This window comes from Macaca fascicularis, chromosome 1, assembly GCF_037993035.2.
Source record: "Macaca fascicularis isolate 582-1 chromosome 1, T2T-MFA8v1.1".
NCBI lineage: Eukaryota > Metazoa > Chordata > Mammalia > Primates > Cercopithecidae > Macaca > Macaca fascicularis.
In genome coordinates, this window is record NC_088375.1 from 179,913,581 (window position 1) to 179,925,999 (window position 12,419).

The 12,419-nt window shown below is 48.9% G+C and overlaps 1 protein-coding gene across 4 annotated transcripts; it reads left to right on the plus strand.

Moving 5' to 3' along the window:
• Positions 1–325: 325 nt before the first annotated feature.
• Positions 326–11,988, plus strand: PARS2 (prolyl-tRNA synthetase 2, mitochondrial). 4 transcript variants are annotated; one of them, XR_001485079.4, is made up of 3 exons: positions 326–855; positions 5,978–7,744; positions 8,705–11,988. XR_001485079.4 is itself a non-coding variant. In XM_005543272.5 (2 exons), exon 2 carries the CDS (start codon positions 6,007–6,009, stop codon positions 7,432–7,434), a length of 1,428 nt encoding a protein of 475 aa, XP_005543329.2. In that variant the 5' UTR covers positions 326–835; positions 5,978–6,006; the 3' UTR covers positions 7,435–8,273. The 4 variants fall into 4 exon arrangements, 2 of the variants coding, with proteins under 2 accessions (XP_005543329.2, XP_005543328.2); XR_012419844.1 differs by having other exon boundaries at positions 326–369; XM_005543272.5 differs by lacking the exon at positions 8,705–11,988 and having other exon boundaries at positions 326–835; positions 5,978–8,273.
• The last annotated feature ends 431 nt before the right edge of the window (positions 11,989–12,419 follow it).

Here is a 12,419-nt window from a genome sequence, read left to right on the forward strand (position 1 = left end):
CTATTGGGGAGTGGGCGGGGCCTGGCAGTGGGCGGGAACATCACGCTCAAATCATCATAGAGTTACACTTCCCAAGTTCCTAGAAAGTACTTCCGGAACGGTGATTTACTCTTGGCTGGTTCTGGCCAATCAACGATCTTGAGGAAAGCCGGGTTCTCGCTCTATGGCTACACTTCCGGAAAATCTCTCACGCGTGTCTAGCGTGGGGCGGGGCCAGAGCGCCCCTGCACTCGGCCCCGCCCCTGAGCGCGGCTTTGCGATTGGGGAGAAGGGCAGGAGGCAGGGCTTAAGGGCGGGCTTGCTCGAGGCGCAAGCGCGCTGGCGCGGGCGCGGCGGCAGTCTTGCGGGCGGCGTGGGCTGGGGATTGCGGTAGGTGAACGTGGGTGACTGCCAGACCTGAGGGACGGGCGCGGGCAGCGATGTGAAGCGGGCACGCGGTCTGGGCGCGGAGACCTAGGACCCTGCTGTTCATTTTCCCACTTGCATCCCGTCCTTGTGTTGGGGCGGGCTGAGAATCACGTAAACTTTTGATACTCTTCGTCTCCTGGTCTCCGTGTCCTCCGTTGTAAAATGAGGGCAGCACTTCCTGGTCTGTCCCTCGGTCGTCGTGAGAGTCACACGGTGTTCTCGAAGTGCCAGCTCTGGAAAGGCCCTGGGACCACCTGCTGCCCGAGCCAGCCTTCCCGTTTTATGTTGGAGAAAACGGAGGTCCGGAGCGAAGTGATTGGACCAGGGACACCGAGCGAGTGAAGGCCGAGCCGGTTCTTAGAACTAGGCCTAGGGTTCCGTTGCTGTTTAATGTAGCACAGTTCGTGATGGAAACTAGGATTTGGAGGTGGGGACCTTGCCTTCCAGGTCAGACCCTGCGCTTATTTGCTGTGTGGCTTGACACAAATGACTTTATATCTCAGAGCCTCCTTTTTCTGAGTTGGGCATCATAATAATAATAATAATAGCACTTTGTGGCACTTAATATTATGTATCAGGTACCGTTGTAAACGCTTTATGTACAACTTTTCAGATTAGATTAGGAGGAAATAGTGAGTCAAAGAATCTTTGAAAAGGCCTGGGCTGGAAGGGCTGACAGTGTCCCACACAGAGTACGTACTCAGAAAAATCGACTGAATGACTCAGAGGCTGTTTCCCGGAGCCTAAAGTGTTGCATACGTTAGTTACTGTATTGCTTTCTAGATATTCCCTGTAGATAACTGAAAAATTGAGATAATTCTACTTATTCTCCTGTTTGTATAAGCTGAGGGGTCTGAGGACAGACATGCTGAACGTGGAGGAGGAGGGCTCAAAGCTCTCGTTTACATTATCCAGATAATTATATCATTGCACCCCTTTACTTTGCTCTTAATTTATCAATATGTTGATCAACAAATAGTAATAAATAGTAGGCATTATGCTAGACTCTGAAATTTAAAGATGTATAAAACTTCATGAACTTGTAATTTTATCAAGGAATAGAATGTTAAACATCGACACTGACCTCCCCTCCTGGCCCCTGTACACACCCCCAGAAAGAAAAAAAAAAATGTATGTGAAACATCATTTGCTTCCAATGCCTGGCACACAACAGTTCCTCAAAAATATTTTTGGACATGATTCTAGTACAGTATACTAAAAAGAGGTGTGTGCAGTGGAGCACAGAGGAGGTGACTTTCTCTGTTTAGAGGGGTTGGAGAAAGTTTCTTAGAATAAGTGAACCTTGAATTCGAGTTGGAATTGCTGGGGGTTTTGGGGATGTCAGTCTGTTTCAAGAATGATGAGCAACTTGGGGAATGCTAGGATAAGAAGCTGGAAGAGGTGTGTTGGGATCAAAATATGAAGAGCTTTGGTGCCATTCTGAGAAAATAACGAGAACCAGCCGTTAATGGATTGTAAATGGGAGTGGTTGGGTCAGCTGTCTTTTTAGCTGGAGACTAATACGGAGACTGGACTGACGGGCTTCAATAAGTACTCAGTTCATGCATTGATAGAACGTGTATTGAGCCTGGGCACAGTGGCTCACGCCTGTAATCCCAGCAATTTGGGAAGCTTAGGCAGGTGGATAGTATGAGGCCAGGAGTTCAAGACCAGCCTGGGCAACATAGCAAGACTCCATCTCTATTTTTTAAGAAAGAAAGAAAAAAAACATGTATTGAGTGTCCACTGTGTCCAGGCACTGTGCTGAATGCCGCAGATAAAACTTGGAATAAAATAGACATAGCTGTCATCCTCATGGAGTTTGTGAGGTTAGTCATCTGTGGTACACAGCTAGACCCCTGCAGTGGTTCTCCCACTGAGGTCCCTGGACCAGCAGCATCAGTGTCACCGGGAACTTGTTAGAAATTCAGGTTCTCGGCCCACACCCCAAACTTACTAAATCAGAAGCTCTGGAGATGGGCCTCTGCAATCACTGTTTTAACAAGCCCAGCCAGGCATGGTGGCTCACGCCTGTAATCCCAGCACTTTGGGAGGCCGAGGCAGGCCGATCACTTGAGGTCAAGGAGTTTTGAGACCAGCCTGGCCAACATGGTGAAACTCTGTTTCTACTAAAAATATGAAAAGTAGCTGGGCATGGTGGCGCATGCCTGTAATCCCAGCTACTCAGGAGGCAGAAGCAAGAGAATCGCTTGAGCCTGGGGGTACGGAGTTTGCAGTGATCTGAGATTGTACCACTGCACTCCAGCCTAGGTCATAGAGTGAGCTCTGTCTCAAAACAAAAAAAAAAAACAAAAAAAAAAAGCCCTCCAGTGATTCTGATGCTCGATTCGATTTCAGAACCACTGGGCAACTGTCATGTAGCAAGTGGTTTTGAGGGGCTAACCCAATGTTGAGGCAGTAAGGGCCAGAAAGGAGGGGGTGGACTTAAGGGAAACCTTGGAGACAGACTCATTTGCTTTAGGAGGAATCAAGGATGAGTTTCTGGCTGGAGCCACTGGCCTAAGTAAGGTTGGATCACAAGGAAGTGATGGAGCCAGGGGTGAATCCACATGTGCCTTGCCTCCATGGCCTGAACGTTCCTACAGCACCACACTAGGGCTCTGTGGCAGTGCCTCACCACCTTTAAACATTTGTACAGTGCACAGGGGAAATGGATGAGGCTGCTTGAGATTGGAGAGAACCAGCTGGAGGACCTGAGGCTGCTAGAGGTAACCAGCTGGGAGATCCCAGCTCCCTAGAGCTGAGGGGAATCAGTAACCCATTCCCAGCGTACTGCCGGCAGCTTTGTTGCATGGACTGTGCTGAAAAGTAGAGGTACTCACTAAATTTGGCAATACAAATAAAAAATCTCAAAATAATTTATAGCCTTTGATTCAGTAATTCCATTCTTCAATGCCTCTCCCAAATATATGACAAAAAAAGCCTTCTCTTCATTGTAGATTATGTATAACAGAGAAAACCAACTACTGGTTTTTGATGTGGTCAATCAATGGAATGTTGTACTGCCATTAGAAATGTGTGATTATTTTGTGAAATCAGAGAAACATACTTGCCCATTGGACAATGTCCAGTAGGCCCCTGTCACGTGCTGAAGATACAGTGGTGAGCAAGCTAGACAGGTCCTTGATTGCACTGAGCCAAGTGTCTGGGAGAAGAGAGGCAGCCAAATGGGCAGGAACCCTAGGAGACAAGTGGGCTGTGCGGGAAAAGCCAGCCCTTTGGGGGTATGGGGAGTGGGACAAGAAAGGCTTCCTGGGGAGAGGATGGTTATCCTGAGGCCTGGAGGATGACTAGATGTTGGCAGGAAAAGGGGAGAGGGGTGTTCTGTGCAAAAGGGACAGTATGTTTAAGAATGGGCATGGGGTAGGGTGCAGTGGCTCATGCCTGTAATCCCAGCGCTCCAGGAGGCCAAGGCAGGCGGATCACGAGGTCAGGAGATCTAGACCATCCTGGGCTAACACGGTGAAACCCTGTCTCTACTAAAAATACAAAAAAATTAGCCGGACGTGGTGGCCGGTGCCTGTGGTCCCAGCTACTCGGGAGGCTGAGGCCGGAGAATGGCGTGAACATGGGAGGCGGAGCTTGCAGTGAGCGGAGATCGCGCCACTGCACTCCAGCCTGGGTGACAGAGCGAGACTCCATCTCAAAAAAAGAGGGGGGCATGGTGAAGCCGGATCAGAGAGGGGGCAGTGGTGAGATGAGGTCCAAGGGGGTCAGCCCATGTGGGGCTGTGCACACCCTGAAGGTCAGAAGCTTAGACCTTATTCTAAGGGTAGCAGGAGGCCATTGTAACCAAGAAAAGCTGTTAGCATCTGTGCTTGGGAAGTCTCCCCTGTGGCTGCAGTATAGAGGATGGATTGAAGGAGGGCGGGAATGGAAACCAGGAGACCAGTGGGGAGGCTGTTGCAACCGTCCAGGTGAGAGATGAGGGTGGCCTGGACCTGGGTGGAGGCTGTGGAGAGAAGAGGGACAGACTGAACAGCAAAGGAAGAGGTAGGAATGACAGGGCCAAGAGGGCTGTGAATGTGGGACACAGAGAGGGGCAGAGCAGGTGAACCCCACATTCTGGTTTGGGCGAAGTGCAACTTTTGGTGCTATTCACAATGACAGGCAGTGCTGGAGGGGGAGTGGGTTTGAGGGGAGAATGCTGAGTTCATTCTGGGACACGGAGTTTGAAGTACCTGCCTGATGTATTCTCCGGGAGGCAGGTGGAGATTTTGAGTCAGCCCTCAGCATGCGGGCTGTCCAGGGAGTATGTGCTGTGAAGAGGGAAGAGGCCCATGACATTTAAATGTTGGGGCAGGCCGGGCGCGGTGGCTCAAGCCTGTAATCCCAGCACTTTGGGAGGCCGAGACGGGCGGATCACGAGGTCAGGAGATCGAGACCATCCTGGCTAACACCGTGAAACCCCGTCTCTACTAAAAATACAAAAAACTAGCCGGGCGAGGTGGCGGGCGCCTGTAGTCCCAGCTACTCCGGAGGCTGAGGCAGGAGAATGGCCTAAACCCGGGAGGCGGAGCTTGCAGTGAGCTGAGATCCGGCCACTGCGCTCCAGCCCGGGCTACAGAGCAAGACTCCGTCTCAAAAAAAAAAATAAATAAAAAATAAAAATAAATAAATGTTGGGGCAGGTAGAGGGACAAGAGAGGGATGTGCAAAGGACAGGGTTTGCAACAGACAGATTGCAACAAAACGTCAGCTGCAGTTGACTCCGGGCTGAGGGATTACAGTTTTCTTTACTTTCTTTTTTTTCCCTTTGAGACAGAGTCTCATTGTGTTTCCCGGGCTGGAATGCAGTGGCATAGTCTCAGCTCACTGCAACCTCCACCCCCAGGTTCAAGCGAATCTCCTGCCTCAGCCTCCCAAGTAGCTGGGATTACAGGCGTGTGCCCAGCTAATTTTTGTATTTTTAGTAGACAGGGTTTCACCATGTTGGTCAGGCTGGTCTCGAACTCCTGACCTCAGGTGATCCACCCGTCTCGGCCTCCCAAAGTGCTGGAATTACAGGCGTAAGCCAGCGTGCCCATTTGTTTTCAGATTCCCCCCCCCCTAGTTTTCTATAATAATAATAGCAGACATTAGTTGAGCTCATGGTACATGCCAGATGCTGTTCCAAGAACTTTTTATAACTCTTCTGTGTCCACAGTAAGCCTAGAAGGTAGGTCCTGTTGTTATTACTATTGACAGATGAAGAAATAGCACAGAGGGGTTAAGACACATGTCGCCAGCTACACAGGGTGCAGCCCGTGGGAGGCCTGACTGGAATCTAGGCTGCCTGATTCCAGAGCCTGTGCAGTCACTACACAACGCTGTCTCTCCACAGGATGTTGTTAATGTTTTTATAATAAGGAAAATACTGATTTTTCAAAAACAGAAGTAAGAGGTTAGAGAAATAGTGCTTTGATCTGCTAGGATATTAGAAATGGAAGGATTTGTATCTGCAGAATCAGCGGCTGTCTTCGAAGTTTGTTGAGAGCAGACTGGGTTGGCTGCTTCGTGGTGTTGGAACACGGGCGATGCTCATTCTCACACAACTCATTTTTCTCCAGGTGCCCGTGCTTCCCGGTGCCAGGGTGTCATGGAAGGGCTGCTGACAAGATGCAGAGCATTGCCTGCCCTGGCCACCTGCAGCCGCCAGCTCTCTGGGTATGTTCCTCACAGGTTTCACCACTGTGCCCCAAGAGGAGGGCGGCGCCTGCTGCTGTCTCGTGTGTTCCAGCCACAGAACCTTCGGGAAGACCAGGTGCTCTCCCTGCAGGACAAATTTGGTGACCTGACCTGTAAGAGCCAGCGGTTGATGCTGCAGGTGGGCCTGATCTACCCAGCAAGCCCCGGCTGTTATCACCTCCTGCCGTACACCGTCCGTGCCATGGAGAAGCTCGTGCGAGTGATAGACCAGGAGATGCAGGCCATCGGGGGCCAGAAAGTCAACATGCCCACCCTCAGCCCGGCAGAGCTCTGGCAAGCCACCAACCGGTGGGACTTGATGGGCAAGGAGCTGCTAAGACTTAGAGACAGGCATGGCAAGGAATACTGCTTAGGACCAACTCACGAGGAAGCCATTACAGCCTTAATTGCTGCGCAGAAGAAACTGTCCTACAAGCAGCTTCCCTTCCTGCTGTACCAAGTGACAAGGAAGTTTCGGGATGAGCCCAGGCCCCGCTTTGGTCTTCTCCGTGGCCGAGAGTTTTACATGAAGGATATGTACACCTTTGACTCCTCCCCAGAGGCTGCCCAGCAGACCTACAACCTGGTGTGTGATGCCTATTGCAGCCTGTTCAACAGGCTAGGGCTGCGATTTGTCAAGGTCCAGGCTGATGTCGGCAGCATCGGAGGCACGATGTCTCATGAGTTCCAGCTCCCTGTGGATGTTGGAGAGGACCGGCTTGCCATCTGTCCCCACTGCAGCTTCTCAGCCAACTTGGAGACACTAGACTTGTCACAGATGAACTGCCCTGCTTGCCAGGGCCCACTGACCGAAACCAAAGGCATTGAGGTGGGGCACACATTTTACCTGGGTACCAAGTACTCATCCATTTTCAATGCCCAGTTTACCAACATCTATGGCAAACCATCCCTGGCTGAAATGGGGTGCTATGGCTTGGGTGTGACACGGATCTTGGCTGCTGCCATTGAAGTCCTCTCTACAGAAGACTGTGTCCGCTGGCCCAGCCTACTGGCCCCTTACCAAGCCTGCCTCATCCCCCCTAAGAAGGGCAGTAAGGAGGAGGCGGCCTCTGAGCTCATAGGGCAGCTGTGCGACCACATCACAGAGGCAGTGCCTCAGCTTCACGGGGAGGTGCTGCTGGACGACAGGACCCATCTGACCATCGGAAACAGACTGAAAGATGCCAACAAGTTTGGCTACCCCTTTGTGATCATTGCTGGCAAGAGGGCCCTGGAGGACCCTGCACATTTTGAGGTTTGGTGTCAGAACACTGGTGAGGTGGTCTTCCTCACCAAAGATGGAGTCATGGATTTATTGACCCAAGTGCAGACCATCTAAATGCCCCCAGCCCACCCCTGCCCCCATCTTGCAGCCTTGGTGTTCATTCTAACGCTGCCTTTTCCTACACCCCTTTCCTGGACTGTTCTCTCCAGAAACAGCACAGCTCATGGAGGGTGAGATCACGTTAGGGAAACCAATTTTCCAGTCATGTGTTCAGATTATTTGTATTTAAAGTCATTAACTTGATCCTTTTCAGATAGGCCATGCTGCCAAATACCTTTCCTTTTGTATTCCACTGTGGAAACTTCTACTAGGAGGCTGAGAGGCAAGAGAGCCAAGCTCCAGTCTTGGATCTTACCCTGAGGGGGTAAGTCACTTCCCTTCTCTCAGCTGAGTTTTTCACGTGTAGGATGAGAATGGCTGATGGCTGAGGGCCCCCCCAACCTTCCCCACCCCGTATCAGTTTGACCACGGGCCTTTTGCTACATTCTGTCCAGAGAGCAGGCCTGCCAGTGCCCCTCCACTGAGAAGTTGGGCTGAGAGTATGGGGAAAAGAATCAAGAGACCTGACTGCCACCAACTCACTAGTGACTTAGATACATCCCCGCCCTCTGCTGGAGCCTCAGTTTCCCCATCTGTAACTTGAGATAATGGAACTAGATCTATGAAGTCTGGAACTAGATCTGTAACGTCCTTATAGGTGTCACTAGAGGGTTCCACGAGAGGTTTGTGACAGGTAGTCTGATTCCTCTCATTCTCCATAGTCTTGCTTCCTGGAAAGTTGATGTAATTAACAGATGGCCCAAAAACTACCTCAAGAGACCTGGCCCTATTAAGATGGCTTAACCACTGAGATCACGTTCTATTGATTGAATAAAGTCAAACTATTGGAATGAGCCTTGCACATTAATTTGAAACAGTGACAACATCTGCCATTTTAACAGTGCAACAGCTTCCTACTCCGTTTCTTTCCTTTTTGACTGTTCCCACATACCCCAGCCCCCACATAAAAAATCAGTTGGTTAGGAAAATGTGGTTTAAACCATTTCTTCCCCTCAAGTATCAGGGCAGCAGGCTTCAACTGGCATGGTGACCTTATCCTAGGTGCAGAGTTGGATCCTAGAGCCACAATGGGGTGAATATTAAAAGCTGGTCTCTTGTTTCCTTAATGTAGACGCTGGTTTAAAGAAAAAAGAAAAAGCTACTCTCTGCCTGAATTCTATGGAAAATGGAGCAGGCTTGAACTACCCTAGCAATGCCAACTACTTTCATTGCTCCTGCTTCCTAGATAAGGAACATAACCAATTTTCCATCCTTGGCCCCCTAGGCTCTCTACATGTCCACATCTGACAAGAATCTATCAAGACCAAGCTCAAAGCCAGCACCTGCTAAAAAGCTGCCTGACAGCTCTGAATAGTGGTTCTCCTGCCTCCCATTGCACAGATCACATCCCTTCTTGTTTTGTGTATACACAGCTCATTGTACAGTGGTCCTGCCTCTTGTTGATGGTGAGCTCCCTGAGGCCAGGCCCCTGAGCTAATTCCCAGTGCACTGCAGTTGTTTTGACCAGTTTTTCCACCTGCTAAACAGCCTCCAGGCAGCTGGTTACTGGTAGAGGAACCCTGCCTGCCTCCAAGCACACAGCATCAGGTTTCTTGTTTTTGTTTTTGTTTTTTTTGTTTTTTGAGATGGAATTTCGCTCTTCTTGCCCAGGCTGGAGTGTAATGGCGTGATCTCGGCTCACCACAACCTCCACCTCCCAGATTCAAGCGATTCTCCTGCCTCAGCCTTACAGGCATGCGCCACCACACCTGGCTAATTTTGTATTTTTAGTAGAGACAGGGTTTCTCCATGTTGGTCGGGCTAGTCTCGAACTCCCGACCTCAGGTGATCTGCCTGCCTTGGCCTCCCAAAGTGGTGGGATTACAGGCTTGAGCCACCATGCCTGGCCAGCATCAGGTGGTCTAATGAATGTGTAGCCAAGCCCTACCAGCTCCCAGTCCTGCCATTGGAGCTCCGGGCCCAGGATTCCTTTGGAATACCTCAGATTTTCAGGCTAGGAGACGTGCATTCTGAGAGCAAACCTGGTGAGGCTAGATGACAAGGCAGAGGAGCTTACCCTTGCACATTGGAATCACCTAGGTCCCATCCAGAGGGTCTGGTTACATGTAGGGTATGGCCTGGGCACTGGGAAGTTTAAAGCTTCCCAGTGGATTGTAATGTGCAGTCAAAGTCAATTGAGAGCTCCTGGTGCAAGAGCTGCCTCCTCTGGGTCCACTTTGTAGCTGGGCATTTCTTTTAGTAATTTCAGTTGTTCATTATCAGACTGATGTGCTCACTCTGCTTTTAATGGGCTGGCCATTTATTTATGGAGGAACTGCCATATGCCACTGTGGTGTGAGGCACTTTTTAAATTTTTTAATTTATTTTTATTTTTTAGAGATGGGGCCTCACTATGATGCTCAGGCACCAGGTTTCTAACTCCTGGGCTCAAGCGATCCTGCCTCAGCCTCCTGAGTAGGTTGGGACTACAGGTGTCCACCACCCACAGTGGCTAATTTTTTTTTTTTTTTTTTTTTTTTTTAAGAGACAGGCTCTCACTTTGTTGCCCAGGTTGGTCTCCAACTCCTGGCTTCAAGCAATCCTCCTGCCTCGGCCTCCCAAAGTGCTGGGATTACAGGTGTGAGCCACTGCAGCTGGCCAATCTTAGGCACTTTATATACCATTTTCAGATTTCACAATTGTGCAAGGCAGATGCTGTTAACTCATTTTACAGATAAGGAAGCATGAGGATCTAGTTCAGCAACTTACCCGAGGATGCACAGCTGTTACAATAACAACTAGATTGTAGGCACTGGCCAAAAATTGTCCTTCTCACTACACTGCTTGGCCTCTGCAAAAGTGATTTCAATAAATAAAACTAAATTATGTATTTCTCTAACCAAGTTAGCCTAAAGTATGTGAGAAATTAGGATTCATGCAAATGGGTGCTTTAAATTTTTTTTTTTAAGAGACAGCGTTTTTGCGTGGGAGCAGTGGCTCAAGCCTGCTATCCCAGCACTTTGGGTGGCTGAGGCCGGCAGATCACTTGAGCCCAAGAGTTCAAGACCAGCCTGGACAACATTACCCGGGCATGGTGGCACACGCCTGTAGTCCCAGCTACTTGGGAGGCTGAGATGGGAGGATCACTAGAGCCCAGGAAGTGGAGGTTGCAGTAAGCTGAGATGGCACCACTACACTCCAGCCTGGGTGACAGAGCCAGACCCTGTCTCAAAAAATAAAAAAAAGAGAAGCAGGATTCTTGCTATGTTGTTCAGGCTGGGCTTAAGCATCCTCCCAATTCAGCCTCCCAAGTAGTGTGTCACTTTGGCTAAAAAAATTTTATTTTTATTTTTTGGCTAAATAATTTTTTAACTTTAAATGTATGCCCCATAAGCTTGTTTGTTTATGGGAGGTTAGCCTAATGTAAGCACTTTTAAAAACCAGATTCCAGGAATAGAGAGCCAGTGAATTTTACTTTTGATTAATGTGCAAGGCCTGGACTGACTTGAGGATGATATAGAATCCTGGAGCTTTAGAGTTTAGGTAAACTTGAAGCTGGCCTTGGCTCTCAGCTGGGAAGTGGGCCTGGAGCAGGAATGAACCTGCCACATGTCATCTGACTCGCAAGACACCTGAGGACAGCACAGGTGCCCCTCCTCTCTGATTGGTCCTGCTGAGTGAAGAGAAGACTGGCTGGATCAGCCTTTGAGCTGCTTGAAACAGGTGCCCATTCTCTTTATTTTACAAGAAGGAGAGAAATACAGGTAGGACACCAATTTGCCCAAGGTCAGGCTGAATGAAACCTGTGTCCTAATCAGGAAGCCAGTGTTTCTTCTAGTAGCCAGAGGCAGTGTGATTTGGCGAAAAGATCAGAGCCTTGAAGAGACATAATCCTAGATTCACTTACTGGGGACGTGACCTCAGACAAATTACTTGCCCTATGTGTGTCTCAGATTCTCCATCGGTAGGATACTCATGCTAATGGTACCCACCTTATAGGTGGTTTGGGGGTTGACCAAGCTCACTTACATGAAATGCTTAATTGCCCCTTAGTCTGCACTCACAGACACTTCCCTTACACCAGACGACTTAGGAAATCCCCCCACTGGGAGCTCAGGTTCTGCTGTTAACTTTGTTATCTCAAGACCTGGATCTTGTTTTCTTAATAAGATGCTTGACAACTTTCCTGGGAAATGCCACGGACAAGAATTAGGAGGCACCTGCAGAATAGCTGCATCTCCTTAGAGAAAAGACAGAAATACTCAAACTGTGTGCCCTGCTGTCTCATTTCTGAACTTGCCAATTTTACCTCTTGCCATAAATTGATGAAATGGGATGCTGGCAAAATAGCAGGTACAGGCTGTATTATCATTGCTCATTCCTTGGGGAGATCTAGCAGCGACTGCCTGGGAAATATTTAGCAGAATTAATACTTGGGGACAAAGACTGGTGCATAACAAAACCATTGTGTAAATCAGGCTTAGAATGTAAATCAAGGGCTCCATTAATATTCTGTGTTTTAATGGAAGAAACACCTGCTGGGCTATCCATAAAGGAGCTTTGCAGAAATCTGTTGAAACTGTCATTTCCTTAACTACTTAAGTGCCAGGTCTCCAGAGTTCTCATGATCCATTTCCACACCAAGATGCATGAGTGCTTTTTAGAATGGGTTGTTACGCATCCAAGGGCATGTGAGGCTTTGTTTTAGAGTTAGGAAAAGGATTTTTAAGTTTTCTTATAACGTGTAAAATGGGAAAATACTTTTATGATGTTATTGCAAACTTAAGTAACATCTGAAAAAAGTCAAGGTATTTTGCTTAATTTAAAATAATGAGGCTGGGCACACGCCTGTAATCCTAGAGTTTGAGACCAGCCTGGGCCACAAGGCAAAACCCCGTCTCTACAAAAAATACGAAAATTAGTTGGGCATGGTGGCAGGCACCTGTAGTGCCAGCTATTTTGTTTTGTTTTGTTTTGTTTTGAGACGGAGTCTTGCTCTG